General features: G+C 34.7%; 1 protein-coding gene across 2 annotated transcripts in view; it reads right to left on the bottom strand.

Annotated features, from left to right (window-relative positions):
* CPNE8 (copine 8) overlaps nt 1-19,679 on the bottom strand; it is a 252,147-nt gene that overhangs the window by 81,874 nt on the left and 150,594 nt on the right. For both annotated transcript variants that reach the window (XM_037845646.1, XM_037845647.1), the window contains 3 exons: nt 17,375-17,479; nt 15,944-15,985; nt 6,396-6,471 (listed from right to left, as the gene is read on the bottom strand). In XM_037845646.1, coding sequence (XP_037701574.1) covers nt 6,396-6,471; nt 15,944-15,985; nt 17,375-17,479 — 223 coding nt within the window. The remainder of the gene's footprint in view (nt 1-6,395; nt 6,472-15,943; nt 15,986-17,374; nt 17,480-19,679) is intronic.

Genomic DNA, 19,679 nt, shown 5'->3' with positions numbered 1-19,679 from the left:
TAAAAGACTAAAAGCTTTCCCTCTAAGATCTGGAACAAGAAAAGGATGACCACTGTCACCACTGTTGTTCAGTATTGTGCTACAAGTTCTAGCCAAAGCAGTTAGGCAATAAACAAATTGGAAGGTAAGAAGTAAAACTTTCATTGCAGATGACATGATCCTATCAAAGTCACGAAAAATCTATAACAAAGCCATAACAGCTACTAAATGAGTTTGGCAAAGTGGCGGAAACTAAGATCAACAGACAAAAATTAGCAGTATTTCTACATACTAGTAATGAGAAAACTGAGGAGGAAATCAGAAAAAAAAATTCCATTTACAATAGCAACTAAAAGAATCAAATATCTAGGAATAAATTTAGCCAAGGATGTAAAGGACTTGTATACAGAAAACTATAAAACATTGCTAAAAGAAATCAAAGATGACCTAAATAAATGGAACAGCATTCTGTTTTCACGGATTGGAAGAATAAATATGGTTAAGATGTCGATTCTACCCAAATTGATTTAGAGATTCAATGCAATCCCAATCAAAATTTCAAGAGCCTATTTTCCAGAAATGGAAAAGCCAATTGTCAACCTTATTGGTAAGGCTAAGGGGCCCTGAAGAGACAAAAACACCTTGAACAAGAAGAACATGGTTGGAGGACTCATATTTCCTGACTTCAAAACATACTACAAAGCTACCATGTTCAAACAGCATGGTACTGGCGTAAAGATAGATATACTGACCAATGGAATAAAATTGAGAGTTCAGAAATAGACCCTCACATCTATGGCCAATTGATACTTGACAAGGCTACGAAGTCCATTCAGCTAAGACAGAATAGTCTCTTCAACAAATGGTGCTGGGAGAACTGGATACCCATATCCAAAAGAATAAAAGAGGACCGCTACCTCATACCTTAAACTAAAATTAACTCAAAACAGATCTAAGACCTAAATATAAGAAACAGGACCACAAAATCCCTAGAAGAAAATGTAGGGAAGCACCTAAAGTATCTTGTGGTAAGCAGTGATTTCTTAGACTTTACACCAAAACATAAGCAACAAAGGAAAAAACAGATAAATGGGATCTCCTCAAAATTAAAAACTTCTTGAGCATAAAAGGACTTTGTCAAGAAAGTGAAAAGGCATCCTATACAATGGGAGAAAATATTTGAAAACCACATTTCTGAGATGGTTTATTATCCAGACTACATAAAGAAATCCTAGAACTCAACAATAAAAAGACAATCCATTAAAAAAAAATGGGCAGAAGACTTGAATAGACAATTTTCAAAGAGCAAATACAAATGGCCAAAATTCACATGAAAAGATGTTCAACATCACTAGCTATTAGGAAAATGCAAATAAAAACCACAAGATATCACTTCATACCCACTAGAATGGACATTATTTAAAAAAAAAAATAGAAAACTACAAGTATTAGAGAGGATATAACAAAACAGGATCCCTCATTCACTGCTAATGGGAAGGTAGACCTGTGGAAGGCAGTCTGGCAGTTTCTCAGGAGCTAAGTATAGAATTGCCATATGATAGGTAATCCTGCTACTAGGTATATAATGTACAAGAACTGAAAGCAGGGACTCAACAGAATTTGAACACCGATGTTCACAGAAGCATTATTCACAATTGCCAAAAGATGGAAGCAACCCAAGTGCCCATCAAGTGATGGATGGAAAAACAAAATGTGGTATATATACATATGATGGAATATTATTCAGCTGTAAGAAGGAATGAAGTCCTGATGCATGCGACAACATGGATGAAACTTGAGGACATTATGTTGAGTGATATAAGCCAGAAACAAAAAGACAAATATTGTATGATCTCACCGATATAAACCAATTATAATAAGCAAACTTGTAGAGTTAGAATCCAGAATATAGGTTACCAGGAGATAGAATAGGGGTAGAAAATGGGAAGATGCTTAATCTGTGCAGAATTTCTAATTAGGTTGATTGTTTGGAAATGGATAGTTGTGATAGTAGCACATTATGAGTGTAATTAACAGTGCTGAATTGTATGTGTGGATGTGGTTGAAAGGGGAAGTTTTGGGTCTTGTATGATACTAGAAGGAAAGCTGGAGGATAAAACATGAGACTGTATAAAACAGTCATCCGTGTTATGAATGATGACTGCTTAACAGCACAAATATAAGAATGTTCTTTCATGTACCAGAACAAATATACATCACTAATACAACGTGTTAACAATAGGGTGGTTATGGGAAAAATCCACCTAATTCAAACTATGGACTACAGTTAACAATAGTATTTATTATTCTTTCATCTACTGTAATAAAGTACTGTACCAATGCAAAGTGTCAACAACATGGGGTTATATGGGAAAGTTGTACTTTTTACATGACTTTTCTGTAAACCTACATCTTCTCTAATTAAAAAACAAAACAAAAAAAACTTATGCCAAATGAAAGAAACCAGGAACAAAGTACTACATTTGGTATGATTTCATTTGTGTAAAATGTAAAAATAAATAAATCTATAGAGACAGAATTAGATTATTGGTTATGAAGGGCTGTGGAAGGATAGAGGAATTAAGAGGTGACTGCTAAGAGGTATGGAGTTTTTCTTTTTGGAGTAATAGAAATGCTCTAAAATTGACTGTGGTTATGAATGCACAACTCTGTGACTGTACTAAAAGCCAGTGACTATACACTTTGGATGGATTGTACGGTATATGAATATATCTCAATAAAAGTACTTAAAAAAAAGATTTATACACCATGATCAAACAGATTTATCACAGGAAGACAAGGCATGTTTAAGACTTGAAAATCAATGAAAACAAATTAATAACAAATAAAACATAAACCATATGATCATCTCAATAGATGCAAAAAAAGTATCTGACAAAATCCAACACACTTTCATAATAAAAGCATCCAAAAAATTAGGAAAAGAAAGGCACTTTCTCAAACTGACAGAGCCATCTACATAAAAACCACAGATAACATGATACTTTAAAATGAATGACTGAATGCTTTCCATATTACGGAATTCAATGGGGGAAAGTTGTATCTTTTCAACAAATGATCCAGGACAACTGGATATCTGTAGGCAAAAGAATGAAGCTGGACCCATACCTCACACCATATTCACAATTTTACTCAAAATGGACTATACGTATAAATAAATGTAAGAGCCAAAGCTAAAAGGTCTTAGAAGAAAACATAGGAGTAAATCTTTATGACCTTGGATTAGGAAATTGTTTCTTAAACATGACATTAAAAGCACAAACATCATAAAAATTGGGGATCATCAAAATTAAAAACATCATGCTGCAAAGGACGCCATTAAGAAAATAACACAACCCACAGTAAGGGAGAAAATATTTGCAAATCATATGTATAATAAGGTACTTATATCTAGAATATAAAAAGAACTCTTCTAACTCAACAATGAAAAGACAATTAAACCCATTAAAAAATGGACAAAGAATTAAATAGACATTTCTCCAAAGAAGAAATACATTGGCTAATAAGCGTCTGAAAAGATGTTCATGTCAGTTACCATGAGGTAACTGAAAATCAAAACCACAATGAAATACCCATCACCTTCACTAGGATGGCTACAATCCAAAAGACAGACAATAGCAAGTGTTGATGAGAATGTAGGGAAACTGGAACCCTCACATATTGCTGACAGGAATGTAAAATGGTGCAGTCACTTTGGAAAACAGTTTGGCAGTTCCTCAGAAGATTAAACAGAGTTACCATATGACCCACTCCTAAATATATACCCAAGAAAAATGAAAACATATGTCTACTCAAAAACTTGTATATTAATATTCATATCAGCTTTAATCACAATAGCCCCCAAATGGGAACAATCCAAATGTCCATAAACTGATGAATAAGTAAATAAATGTGATATATCTAAAATAGGACAGCATTCAACAATATAAAGGAATGATGTACTGATGCATGCTGCAACAAGGATGAACCTTGAAAACATATGCTAGGTCATAAGAGACCAGATATTGTAAGATTCCATTTATATGAAATATCCAGAATAGGCAAATCCATGAAGACAGAAAGTAGACTAGTAGTTACCAGGGGTTTGGTGAATGGGTGAATGAGAGTGACTGCAATGAGTTTCTTTTTGGGGTGAAGAAAATGCTCTAAAATTAGATGGTTGTGATTGTTTCACAACCTGTGTACATATTAAAAAAACCACTGAATTGTGGTATGTGACATATGTCTCAGTAAAACTGTTATAAAAATGGACTGGCTCCTTTAAAACTCAGCTTAGCTCAAACACTCCTTAAATGGAAAAAAATAAAAGTATAATATGAAAGTATGCTTAAATATCTATTTTGTACAACAGTAAGTGAACATGAAATACTGAGAACAGAATCATACCACATTAGATAACACAATTGTGACTATCTAAAGTACAGGGTTTTGTTTTTAGTTCTTACTATGTACAAGACTGTAAGACTTGCTTTAATTTTATTCATTCCATGTGGTCAATTATAATGTGTCATGATTACAGCACCACAGATTCTGTAGATGTAGTCAAGACATTAAAAAACATCGTGGGTCTCTATCCCCACCCCACCCACCCGACCTTGAAAAGGCTCAGGCCCTTCTTTCTTGGTTAATTTAGATGTTTTAATAGAAGTCTGGGAGCCTTAAATATTTATATACATGGGAAAGTGTTGCCTCCTAGTACAGACCAAATGTTACAGTAAGGGTAACCTCTGTGTTCTAAGACAGACTTTTTCCCTTGGTTGCCTTGGCAAAATTTTCCTTGCATGCGTGGAGAATAAGAAGATAACAATGTATAGGACCATGGCCTGTCCACTGAAATACTAAAAACACTTGTACATGATACATAATGGTCTCCCAGATTTTCCTCAGACTGATCTCCTCTACTGACAACATGGATAACAGGGAAACATTTATATATGATGTTACAGCACAGATATCCTTACAAGGTAAGGAATAATCATTTAAGCTGCTTTGTCATCTCATCAGATGTGGCACCAGTCTTACTAAGCAAGCTTTCTTGAGCAAGACAAACTGGAAACTGACTGGAACCAAAAGCAGAATATGATATAAATCTGAAGAAACTCAAAGTGGTTGATTTCTAGAGGGTTATGTTGTTGTCAGCAGATGAACCCCAAACACAAGAATTGGCATACGTACGCTGTTCCTCCTCAGCCTTGAAGACTCAGAAGAGGTTGGGCAAAGAAAACGGGTATTTACCTAATTGCAACCTGTCTTAAATTACTTTGATCATCTGTTTAGAGCCTTACTATTCCTTCCTTGAAAGACCCAAATAGAATAAATTTATCAATTACTTCATTGTGTCTTTTCTTGGGAAGCTTTCTTGGGCTGAGTTTGGGCCCCTCTGCAATAATCTCGTCTTCTAAGTATACTAATATATATATAGTATATTCGTGTGTGTGTATATATATATAATTAATATCGAGAGTATATATTCATAACTTATCAAGCCATACTGTAAGTATTTTATGTGCTTGTCTCCCCTACTAAATTTTTATTTATCTCTGTATCCTCAGTTCCTAACATAGAGCATAGAATACTAAAATCACTTAATAAATATTTACATATTCATATAATGAATGAATGAGTGAATGGAATACAACTGTTTTAGCCTAGAAAAAAGGTGGTAGAAGGATATCCTCCACTCTCAAAAGAGGTGAGTTATAGTGTCAAACTGGCAGGAAAAAGTTACCGTTATTGACTAAATACTGAGATATTTTCCTTTGCTATCCACCTATATTAAAGTTAAAAAATGATAAGGAATGTACAAGTAACACAGACCCAGGATTAACAGGGCTAAAACTACCATACGTGCAACATATCTGCTGATTAATTAGCAAAGTAGGTTTAAGGCAGAAACAGCTGCTTTAACAACTTGGGTTTTTTAATGATTAAGTCATACTCTGTATCCCCCTTGGTTTCCACCTAAGCAACAGTGAAAATATTCAGACATACTAAGCAGATCACATCTCGTTTTATAACAACATGCTGATACAACTAAAATGCGTATTTTCTCTTTGATTAAAAAAAAAGCTGGAGAGAAGGTTGATACAAAGGTCAAACTTAATGGCTGAAGCTTAAGGAAAGAACGAATTTGAATCCATGTTGAATTATATAAAAATAAGAAAATAGTTTCATAGGCAAGAATTAAAAATCTCTCATAACACATTTAAAAGACCATGTTAATTGAAGAAAAATACTATTACTTGATCTCAGAAACAAGTCTGCTCACTATGTTTAAAGATTCTTACATATATTGGTAATCAGTAAACCTTTGACAATTATCCTTTGCAAATCCATACTTTTAAAACTCAATTTATTTACAACAGAGGAAGACAATAAATTAAAATTCTTCTTACCTCATATACGTTGAATTGTGATTGCCCTCTAGAAAGCTCCCTATAACTTGTTGTAAATTCTCCAATAAAATCATGACTAAAATTAAGAAAAATACAGTATTACCTTTCATAATATTGTCAGTTATACTTAAAAGCTTTTAGAAAGGTGCAGTTTAGTCACTGTTTAAAAATTCTTGATATTATTATGGACATAAGCTAATAACTTGAAAGATATTTTAAGAGACTAATACATAATTTCATCATTCTTTAACCAAAAGTATCTATACTCAGTGACATTTAATTAATATTCAAATAATATTCAATGTATCTCCATCAATATTAATATTTGAAATGAGTATATTAGGCTTTATAACTCATATTTCCAAAATATTACATCATCCTGTTATCCAAATTATTATTTATTAGGATGAAAACTAAAGACATTAAAAAATGTACTATTATCAATATTAAGAATCACAAATATAATATACAAAAATCTTCAAACTTTCCTATGGCCAAGATGTAACAGGAAACTGTTTTTAAAAGGGTATCAAATGTTAAAATATATTAGTAATAGTCACCAAACCTTATTTTCAATAAAAATAGTTAAAATGCCCACTGCTGTTAATACTAACATGGTCATTTTTGGATTTCTTCACCTTAGAGTAAAGCAGACCTTTCTACAAGTGTAGGTGGTGGTGGTAGTGTGGGGGGTAAGGGATTAGTACACATTCATTAGTTCTCACTATACAACTCTTATCAATGTGATTACTGTAGGTAACCTATGTAACTGCAAAAAAATGAAACAAAACATACTAAACATTCAGTAGGCTAGAAGAGACCAGTATTCTACTACTTTGAGCTAATTTAATGACAAACACCAGGTTTAAAAGCATTGCTGAGAAATAAATGCATAATGCTAGTATTCAGAGCAATGGTGAAATGTAATGCATCAGAGGAAAAAGGTATATAGATTGTAGGAGCTAAAGTAGTATAATAAACAAAAGATGTCACAGTGTCTATGTGCATCATAGAAGTCAAGCTTGGCCCATTTGCTTTGCAAATGCAAGCTGTTCATTAATAGAAAAATGTCAATTTTTCTCCAAACCTCCAACCCATTTTAATGCTGAGCTGTGACTCAATAAAATCCAGGAACTGATTATAGACCTGATGACCAGTTACAAGTGATGAAAAAATTGGCCAAAAACATGATTTATAAAGATGAGATTTGGAAGGAAAATTAGAAACCTGCCATTAATTTTAGTAGTGTTTTTACAATTAAAAAAAAAAAAAAACAAAAACCATTAGTTAAGATACAGCTCATTGAGATATCCAGCCTCCCTGTTTTCCCTTTTGTAATAGCTCTTGTACACATATTACACTATTCTGTATGGGACATTCTTATTTATACCAGTGTCATCTTTTAGATTTAACTTTCAGAAGCAGATTTACGCAGATGAAAATGGTAAAAGGAATGAGGAATGGAGACTGTGATAAGTATAGTTGTGTTTATAAAACTCAAACTCCTAGAACTCACTTTTTCAAGTTACACATAGAAAATTATAAAATAGTACTTTAGTGCTATCCATTTCTTGTGAAATCAGTATTATGGATTTAATCAGGAAAAATGAAATAGTTTTCTTTGACCTAGAGAAGTGCAAGCTCTATGTCCTCTTTTTCTTTCACCACAATCTTAAAACCTTTCTGAGATACGGAAATTCTGTTTAGAACCTATCTTCCTCCACTGCTATCATGTTTGGGTATCTTAATTTATGATACAAAAGGTTATTAGAAGACACCACTTTGAAGGTGACAGGTGTGAACAAGCCCTTTAAACCAGAGCTCCCCACACTATCGGGAATCTAGTAAAGGAGCAGCAATATTACCCTCACTTGGTTTAACTGTTTAAATCAAATGCTCAAATCTTAATTGTTAACTCTAAATTTCTGCCACTCAACATTTATCAAAAAATTAGTAGAGTGAAGCCATGGGCAATATGTCCATCTGGATAAAGCCAGTCCAACAGAGAATGCCAAATTTGCACCCAATTGCAATGATCCCATTTACCGAACTGCACCTTGAGATGCCCATGTTGAACTCACTGTGGAACTTTCTAAGAAGCAGTTCTTTCAAAGTTGGCTCTGCTTTGTTTTTGCTAAATGTGTTATTCTCTACAGAACTGAGTGATGGGCAAAGAGGGGTGCAATTCTCTCTGGTCTCAATGCTAGGAATTTGTGCTTCTGTGCTGCTGACTTGTTTTTCCTAAAAGGACCCTGTTTATCATGAAATGGAGAGAGACTCCCCTCTGAGTTACTTATTAGACAGCTTAGAGCCAAATTTGTGGAATATCTCTAGCAAGTTATGACTTCATGATACGCTGTCTTCTATAGGTTCCTAATTTCTCCCCCTTGGCTTCAATTTCCTCACACAATTTACTTTAGCGTGTCTTACTACATGCATTTCTGTAAACTGCCTTGGGTCCTTTTCAGAGTAAGGCAGGGCATAAATAAATGAAAGAATGAATAAAATACTATTCTCAATTCTGAATCTTGTTCAAGATGATTATTTTGAATAAAACACTGAATTTGCATGTCACATAAATGCAATGTTATCCTTGTGTTGTAGTAGAGAAAGGGCGAGTCTCAAATTGTATTTCAGCCTCTAAGACATTTCTGTGAGGTAAAGAAAACACATTATTGCATCCCTTCAGCATCCAGGGAAATGGATGATCAAGAAGTGAGGATATTCCAAAGGTCATAAACACAAGAAAAAAGTGGAGAAAGCCATAAAATAGCCACCTATATATAAAGTGCTTCATATCAAGAATAAATATGAAGAATTTGGGTGGGTAAGGGGACAGTACATGAAAATTTTTATAGATGATATCCTTTATAACCTTTTCTACTTAAGATACTGTATATTATATCATAGATATGTACTTTAAAGAGAATATTGAAGGTAGATTTCACTGATTATTCTCATAATTATCTTTTGCCCTATCATCAACTATTCCTAGATTAAAATGGAAAGAAGATGTCAAAATTAGGGGAGGTTTTTAATTTGCCTTACTATTTGTAAATGTTCATAATACTGTAATATCAAAACATTTCTCACTACCCGAAGAAATATGATGGAAAGTACTCAGATAATAAATCACAACCACCAATTTCCTTATGATTCAATAATACTCCCTGGCTCTTTCCTTTGAAATTAATCATTCAATGTTAGGCATCCCAAGCTCTCTGACTGCATTTGCAAAATAATAGTGCTTACTCTAGTGCTGTTTATCTGGTTTGTGTCTGTTTACATCTCTAATTTGTTTTGTCAATACTTTTGATCATGTATATATTATTTACAGTTGGAGGGAGCAAACTGATCAACTATTACAGATAGCAATCTGTTTTTTAAACGTTTTGAGCAAAAGACTAAATTGTTGAATTAACTAGATATTACCATCACTTCTATGCTCCATGAATAGTGGAAAGATGGGTGTTACGTATATTTACAATTACACCTGAAACCTATAGCAGTCCCTACTTAAAAACTTGCCTAACCTCCCCAATTTTGACATCTTCTTCCCCCGCATCACTTATCTCTTACTCTGCAGCTTAGCTATTACTGCCTCCAAGAAGCTTTTCCTGCTCTATGCTCTTCCTCTTTGCTCTGAGAAAAACCCAGTATGTATCATCACACTTTCTATGTCGTATCATATGTATCTGTTCATATATCTTCACTCTTAGCCTGTATTATACTTGAAGTCAAGAAAGGTGGTACATTGATCTCAGTATTTTTGCCATCTAACTCAGGGCCTGACACCCAATGGGCGTTGTTGAATGAGTATTGCAGATGCACTCAGGTTAATATTCCAGTCAAACTGTAATGTTACCTTGCCAGTAGTAGCAACAATTTTGCTCCACATCAATTATATTCCATCCCAAAGAATAGCACATGTCAATCATATTAATGAGTTATTCCCCAACTCCTTAAAACATCTTCTGTTATTGTCTCACAGAAATAAACCCACATAGTCACACTAGAGGCATTAAAAAAGAGGCAGAAAATACTGCATTTTATTGGAGCGTCTCATGACTCTCCTGAAAGCCACCCTGCCTGGGATACAATGGATCATGCTTATTTAGCTGCCATTAAACTAGTTGTGCACGTGTGTACAAATGGCAAATTAGTACTGATCCCATTACATCCCTTCCTCTATCACAATGTGACCTTGAGTCAGTCAGTTGACTTTGGGATCCATGTCTTTACCTAAAGATTGGAGGCAATGCCTACTTTCTATTTTGAATGTAGACCAAGAGGATGCATTCCTTTCTTTCTGTGAAAGAAGTACACTTAAAAAAAAGAATACTATTAGAATACATTTTTCTAATTATTAAGAATGTTTCTAGCTACCTACATTTAGAGCAAATAATGAATCTTTAATCAAAATAGCTTGTGAGGATGTAATAGGCTTATGAATTGGTACACAATGAATCACGACATTTGCAGTTACGCACACATCTATGGCTTGTACAGTTCTGTGCAGGAATGCTGAATTCATTAGGCATGCTTCTGCTTTGGAGTATATCACTGTGAGAAATTTAAGGTGTGTACTGAAGGATAACTCAAATAAGAATTTGTGAACAAATTTTATATTAAATTTCTCTAATTTAATATAATTATTATTATTGAATAAATTTCAATTTCAGCACAAAAATTTGCATGATCATCCCTATGGGAATAACAACTTCAGATATTATTGTCTCTTCCATTTTTACTCCAATGTCATGATATCCCATGCTCCCCCTCTTGTCTAATCTTTTCCAGTCCTAGCAAGCATAGCAAGATTTTTGAAAATAGCTAAGAGATTAAAAATTGAGTGGTCACAGAAATGACAGAACTTTTTTAACTGAAGTGTAGTTATAGTGACCCTATTTAAATGCATAGGGTTGCACACATTTTTACTGTCTAAACTTGTATTCATATGAGGAATAGTAGTGTTTTTTCCAGGGGTGACTGGAAACAAACCACTAATTCCATGATTATTAATAAAATAAAGAGGGGACGTGCAATTTCCCTTGACTGCCACAAAAACCCGTCCTCTCAATTCCAGGTGACAATATATCAGCTGCCCCAGATTTTGCTAACTTTCTCTGCTTTTCTTCTAGTCATAAGCCTTCAACTTTAATGCAACTTTTCAGCATCAAAGAATTTTTTGTGATAACACCATCCTTCATTGATTCTTAAAGTTCTAGTAAAATATTTCAGCAAAATCAAGTTCACATTGTTTATCAAGTGTTGTAACTATCTCAAATCCTGATGGCAAATCTACCTTCCTCAAAAAAAAAAAAAAAAAAAATCCAGAAATATGACCTTTATATATTCCTAGATTATGAGCTAGTCTACGTCTAAATCTGCAGAATTACCATGATACTTAATTATAACTGCCCTAGTAAGCAGAATTTATAAGAATATAAATATCAAATGCATTTATCAAATATTATCTTTAAAGGTAGCATACTAAAAAATGATAGCATTTGTATAGGATTTCACAGATAATGAAGTTTGCTCTTGTTTATACTAAGTATCATTATATAAATTAACTACATTTGATAAAATACATAGTGGTAATAATCAATCTTTTAGTCTTTCGGTTCAGCAGACCTCACAAAGCCTGGATCTTGTGATTGGAAGCTCAGCAGCTCAGCCTTTTCATCAAATTATCATTTCCTGGTACACAACTGTCTACTGGGTGGCCCATTTCCAATCAATCTCACGTTAGAGCCACATGGTTTTAATGCAGTTGGTCCATTAATGCTTCCTGGATTTTAAATTAAGCTACAAATTCAGCTGAAAAAACTTCAAGCAATTGAAGCTTCTGTAGGACACCACCATTGATTGCTCTATAACTCAGACAAGCCCTAGCACTTTAGTTTTTCAATTCTAATATGGAATTTAAATATTCTTCCCTCATATCCCCTGAAGAAAGGGTGGGGATTATGGGGGTGATTTTCGGAAAGAGGCTTAACTTGGTGACAATTAGGTACATTTTAGACTGATTACTCATACTAAGGTCCGGCAGTTCCACCGTTCTTGCAGACTGTTGTCAATGTATTGAAAGAAAAAAGGACAGGTAACATGCTTCTTTTATTCTAGATTAGCTCAGGGTTCCTAATTTAATATCAACTGGTTACTTTTTTCTTACCAGCATTACCAAATTATTTGTATGCCTCAACAAGATGTTTGATTCAGAATAAATTTCAAGATGATGAATTGGATTAAAAACATTTTCAGAATTCTGACCCACATCACACCACTCCCTGAAGTTCCCAACCCATGAATATCATCATTACCACAATTACCTGACATACACTAACTAGTAAAATAAAATGTGACTGTAATCAAGTGGTTTGAATCTATTATGTCCCCCACAAAAGTCATGCCTCCAATCTTGTAGGTGCAGACTTATTATGGGTGGGATCTTTTGATTAGATTATTTCCATGGAGATGTGACCCCCCCCCCCATTCAAGGTGGGTCTTGATTAGTTTGCTGGAGTCTTTAAGAGAGCTAAGAGCTGAGACAGACCACCCAAATGCTTAGAGACGCAGTCAGAAAGTCATTTGGAAACGCTGAGCTAATAGATGAAGCCCAGAATTTGCCCCGCAGAAGCTAAGAGAGGACCCCTAGATGCTTAAAGAAAAACATCCAGGGAGAACAAGCAAGGATGTACAGGAGCTGAGAAAGAGAAGCTAAGAGAGACAGAAACCCAGAGACATTTGGAGAAAGCCATTTTGAAACTGGAACCCAGGAGCAAAGGACCAGCAGAATGCTAGCCATGTCACTTCCCAGCTGACAGAGGTGTTCCAGAGGCCACTGGCCTTTCTTCAATGAAGGTATCCTCTGTTGATGCCTTAGTATGGACAATTTTATGGCCTTAGAACTGTAAATTTGTAACCTAATAAATCCCCTTTATAAAAGCTAATACATTTCTGGTACTTTGCATAAAGGCAGCTTTAGCAAACCAGAACAGCAAGTATCTAGATTGAAAGGTGTTCCAGTTTGCTAAATCTGCCAAAATACAAAAACAAACAAAAAAAACACAGAATTGGGCTGGCTTTTACAATGGGGGTTTATTAGTTTACAAATTTACAGTTCTAAGACCATGAAAGTGACCCAATTAAGGCATCAATAAGATGATAACTTCTCTAAAGAAAGGCCAGTGGCATCTGGGGTTCCTCTGTCATATGGGAAGGCACTTGGCTGGAGTCTGCTGGGCCTCTCCGAGAGTTTAGCTTCTGGTTTCCATTGCTTTCTCCAAAATATCTCTAGGCTTCTGTCTTAGCTTCTCTCTTTCAGCTCCTGTGCGTTCTTACTTGTTTCTCCCAGGACGTTTCTAAGTGTCTGGGGGTCCTCTCTCAGCTTCTCCGGGACAAATTCTGGATTTCATGTTAGCGTCTTTCCTGGTTCTAGTTTCTATGGCTGTCTTCAAAATGTCTCTGAACATTTTTTTCTCTAAGCATCTTGATCTGTGTCAGCTCTCTTAAGGACTCCAGTAAACTAATTAAGACCCACCTTGATTGGGGAGGGGTCACATCTCCAGAGAAATCTAATCAAAAGGTCCCACCCTCAACTGGGTGGGTCACATCTCCATGGAAACAACCTAATCAAAAGGCCCCACACACAATAGGTCTGCCCCTTCAAGAGTGGAATAAAAGAAGTTTGTCTTTTATGGGGTATACATAATAGACTCCAAGCAGCACAAAAGATCATCACCTTACTGAATATGTTTTTCTATTATTAAATTTATACACAAAATAATACTGGTTTTCTCCAGTTTTTACCCATTCTATAGGGTCTGATTCTAAGTCTCTATGAAGTACAGACAAAGCACTGAATCTTACATAAAGTTTCTTATGATGCATATTATAAGGACTTCAATTAAAGTCTAAGTGGTGCTGTTCAATATGGTAGGCACTAGCCACATGTCGCTATAGAGCACTTGATATATAGCTAGCCTGAACTATAATATGTCACAAGTATAAAATACTTTCAAAGCCTTAGTATAAAAAATATATATAAAATTTCTCAATAATCATTTTTACATTGATTCCATATTGAAATGACATTTTAGATACATAGGATTAAATAAAATATATGATTGCATAAGTCCCTATAAGAAAAAAAATTAAGATTTTCTGCTGAGATTTCTTTAGAACACATATAGAATTCTTGTAAATGAACTCTAAAGAAATAGATTATTAAATGTATAACCTGTCAGAAATGTGAACATCCGTGGTATTGCATGTATTATCTCTAAGAGTAAACTTCAAGCAGTGTTAGTATTGTTTGGCATGATCATGTTTGGGATATAACTTGAAGATTAAAACCATTAAGCCTTATCTAACTATTCAGTGTAGCTGAGTTGTAAGGTAACATCCCTACTGGTCTTTCCATCCTCCCTTAACACTCCTTCCTGAAAAGAAGAAAATACTAACTGGGTCAAGTTCCAGGATACTTATTGGACCATATATACGAGTGGGTACATGTGCAAATGTCATATACAGGCTGACATGTGACTCTCATTGGATGTTTACCTACCCACACAGCAGAAGGGATAGGAGCTGTCCCCTCAGGACAGGAAAGCCCTTTTTAATTTACTCCTGTATTCACAGTGCCTAAGTGTCCCAACACTCTCATCTTTTGGGGCCTGGCTGCTGGCTTGTATGCAATATGGAGAAAAAGGCCTTCCTTGAGCTTCAAACTCCTGCTTCAGCTCTGGTTACCAAGGAACTATAGGTTGGAACTCAGGGCTTTAGCCAAGTGAAAAGTTAAGTTTCCTTTACTTTACCATTTACCATTCTCCTTTGGTATATGTATGTCCCATCCCTTCAGAAACCACCAGGAGAGGGAACTGGTCAGGCCAACGTTAGATGTGAGCATATCTGGGCCCACTGGTTTAATATCTTCTAAAAATAAGTGTCAATATCAATCCTACTAAAATAGTAGAAACAGTGAATATACACACTAAAGAAGAAAGTTCTTTCCTCTCTTTCGGTCTTTACCACCTGCTATCACATGCAGAGGGAGATCATGATTGTGGAGCACTGAGTAACTATTTGGTGACAAGCATCAGACATAATTCTAGAGCTTTGTTTGTTGTCTGTTTGTAATGTGTGTGTGTGTGTGTGGTTCTCAAGTGTTCTATGAATAATATAGGGTATAGAAATCTATCTCCTCAGGGAGATTATGAGATGCAGAAATCTGAGAATCACTACTCTATAGCTATGTAACTAGATATCTCTAACTTGTACACAATAAAAAATCACCACATCCAAGTTTAAAAATCTATGCTGCTGCTGGAAATGAGGAAGACCTTGAATTTTAATCGCTAAGCTTAAGGAAATACATTCACTCTTAAAATCTCATATGAACATCTTGGGAGCATTTGGAAAAATAAGGCAAAATATGAAATCTGGACATTGTAATTTAAAATGTGGTCATTTCAGTATACTTGCTTCCTAGAGTATATTAAATTTCAAGACCAAGAATAGCAAGGATAAACTGAGTATCTTACCTCCCATCTCGATCCCAGTCATACACCTCTACTTTGATTGTTCTGTTCATGGAATAAACATAAACATAAAAGTTACTTAGTAAGATTAAAATAATATATGATTGAAAATTTAAAAATGAGTTGTACATTTTCTTCATCAGGTAACAGTGTATACTTGTAGGATTTAGAAAGTAATTTGAAGTGATTCTGCTAATTCAATTTACATTTTAAAATAGTTTCTAAAATCTGTACTAATTCTTTTGACAGGAGTAAAAAAAGCATAAGAGGGGAGAATCTGTAGTTCGACAGAGCTCTTAATGGGAACGTATGCACCCACTTTTCCCACTCTTGAAAACCACCGTCTTAGAGCAGTATTTCTCAAATTCAGCATGGATCAGAATCGGATGTAGGGGTTTGTCAAGATACATATTGTTGGCTCTCATGCCCAGAGTTTTGGATTCTGTAGGTGTGGAGTTGGGGCTTGAGAATTTGAATTTCTACGCAGTTACCAGGTGATGCTATGTTGCTAATCAGGAACATTGCAAGAACCACTTTCTTAGACAAAGAATGAGTCCAATTAAATAAATTTATGATATTAAATGAAAAAAAATTACAATTAAGTAATATAATAAATTGTAAAGTAAATTTAATAGTTAACTGGTAATCAATAGTTAGTTCCTTCTATATTAGTTAGTAGAATAAATTCCACTTTTCTAATATACAAGCAACAAGATAAAATAATAAAGATATTGCGCTTTTTTTTTGGTTTTTGTTTTTTGTTTGTTTTTTTAGATATTGGGTTTTTACTTATTTATTGCTTTTCTGTGGGTGTGAGTAGTGATTATTTTATATTATCTTAAAATCAGTTTTCATAAGAGAACAAAAACTTTTATATTAAGAAATCTTCAGCTATATTGTACAAAGACTGTCAGAGTCATCTGAGTCAGCTACTTGTACTACACCACAATCTCACTACTCAACTGCTATGGAACTTCTATAAAGCAGCAAACATGGAAAAAGTTAAGCCGAACAGCAATTTCAAGAGTATGCGTGGGTTGATAATATATTCAGTCATAGTCTTGTACCTCTTATTTATCTACTTATTCCTTCCTAGAAAAATAATACCATATGAAAGTCTTGAGGCAATGAAAATTCTGGAGTGATTGGCAAATAACAACCTAAAAATTAAATTAACATTCAATATATTTCAACACTGCACATTTTTGGAAAATCAGTTTACCAAATTATAATTAGCCAAATTTTCCCTTCCCCAAATCATCATAGATAAATAAAACGTTATTTGAAAACTTCTGCATAAATCATCCATACTTTTGTAAATATATATTTACACAGGTAAAAGAAGCCTAATTTTTTTAAAATCTGAAAGATTAGTGAATACCAGACTCTATAGCGAACATCCAAAACCCTCAAAAAAGTTGTCATCTATTTTACCTGTCAAAATCGCCATTACACAGTGCTCTGACTGAGATCTTGAAGGCTTGCCATACAGGATTTAGAGTGTTTTTGACAACTTCTGTTTTATGACAAATTGTAAAACTGCCAAAAAAATAAATATCCAGTTATTTTAATCAGTGAATTATGGCATATTGTTTTAATCGTCATTCCTCTATATCTTTTTGTGCAGAACAAGTGTGCTGGTCCCTTTGTGGCTGCCACGTCTTTTAATAAAAAGAGATGCATGATTTTAGTAGTTTAAAGATTAGCTCACTATAATATAAAGCAATGGAATTTTGCAATAAGTTTACCAGAAATAATCCTCTGCATACTCAATAAATCCCAAAGCTCTTTTGTAAATAATCTCTATAAAAACCGGGGGGACATAATGGTACAGAAAATGTATATGAGAATTATCCATGGTCAACTAACAATATGGAGGTCATCAGTAACCCCGAGAAGAGCAGTTTTGTTGGAATGTTATGGGCAAAAACCTGGTTGGAGTGGGTTTTAAAAAGAGAGAAGAGTACTTGAGGCAGAGTATCTGAACAACATTTTTGAGGCGTTTAGCTGTAAAGACAAACAGGGAAAATGGGAGTAGCTTAAAGAAAAATGTTATTCAAGTGAAAGGTTTATTTTTAGATACTTTTAAATTTATTTCAAGATGGAATTTTTCTCAACCATACAGCAAGACTATATGCTAAAGGAAAAGACAGAAAAAGAAGAAAGGCTGGAGCAATGTCCTTGAGTAGATGCGAGTGAATGGGATTTAGGGCATCAGTGAAAGAGTTGGCCTTGGGATCATAGATCTGCAGAAACATTCAGGAAGAGAGAGTACATGTGTAGATATTGTGATGGGATCATGAGGAAGTACCCCAACTGCTTCCATCTTCTTGTGAAATAAGAAGCATAACCATCAGCCGAGGGAGGATGAGGACAGAGATACTGTAGTGCCTGAGAAAGAGGGAAAATTGATGGATTGCTGGGGAGCCCCAAGGGTCCACTTAAGATTAACATCATGAATTTATAGTGAGACCACTCAGTGTGTGGTTCTCTCTTTATCTGAACTATTGGCTCTGAACATCTGAAGAATTCCTACAGGGGAGGAAGATAGCAATTCAAGAACACACAATTAATAAAAGGTAGAATCTATGGAGTCTTAAACTTGGTTTTCTGATTCAAGTTCTAGGATTGTTTCCACCAAACCATATAACCTCAAGACATCCATCAGCTCCTAGAAATATTCTTGACTAATGTGAATTTATGCAGCAGTTCATGAGCTAGGAAATGTTTAAACTGATCTTAATTACAACATTGCTTTAACTCAGTCCTTACCAAGAACTTACAAAGCAATGCAAATGCAGGCATTTCTCTAAGTCATGCAGCATGAGTATATTACATAAATACCACAGTGAACACAGGACCTAATCCCCATGAGAAAATATTTGCACTTTCAAAAGACTCTGAGTCCATTTGCCAACTATCAGGGAAGATGGGTTGGTTTCTATTCAGAGGTCAGACAGAAATACTATACAGGTATCAAGTGTCCTTTAGACTTATGGCATTAGTGCCATCCCCTCCCTGGAAATATCCTTACTCACCTAAGGAACTCATGTCACTAGATTGTTAGGGCTCAGGAGAATACATCTGTGATCATATGTTCTCAGAGTTCATTCACTTAAAGTAATTTTGGAACCACTGGAAAAGGCATTAAAAAGAGAGAAGGCAGACAGAGAAGACTCTGAAAAAAGGCAATGATGCTGTCTAAACCAGAGGGAAGAAAAGCCAAATGGATAGGGGAGAAATAAGCAGAGAAAAAAAAGAAAAAAGAAAAACAAAACAAAACAAAACACACAGACGGAAAAAAAAAAAAGGGAAAACATGAAAACATAGAAAAATGTTTAAGAATAACCTATATGAACCCTATTATGGAGGGAAGGAACAGTATTGGTTGGTTTGTTTTAGAAATAGGCATCTGCCTCCTTTTACAAGTTAATACAGTACGTTCTTAAAGATCTACAAAGGGGATTTCTGTTTCTATCCTGAATCCTATTCTAGTATACAGTGATGGATGGATGGATGGATGGATGGATGGATGGATGGATGGAAGGAAGGAAGGAAGGAAGGAAGGAAGGAAGGAAGGAGACAGACTAACCATCTTCAAAACAACATACTCAACAGTCTGGGTTTGGGCTTCTCTGCTTATTGATCAAATAAAAATTTCTGTTTTATCCCTAGTATATAGCTATAGTAATTAAGTATTTTGACACCTGAAACTTCTCCTCTTAAGAAAGTGACTGAC

This window comes from Choloepus didactylus, chromosome 8 (assembly GCF_015220235.1).
Source record: "Choloepus didactylus isolate mChoDid1 chromosome 8, mChoDid1.pri, whole genome shotgun sequence".
In the NCBI taxonomy this organism is placed as follows: domain Eukaryota; kingdom Metazoa; phylum Chordata; class Mammalia; order Pilosa; family Megalonychidae; genus Choloepus; species Choloepus didactylus.
The sequence above is the reverse complement of the archived record's forward strand: the minus strand, read 5'-3'. Positions and strand labels throughout refer to the sequence as shown.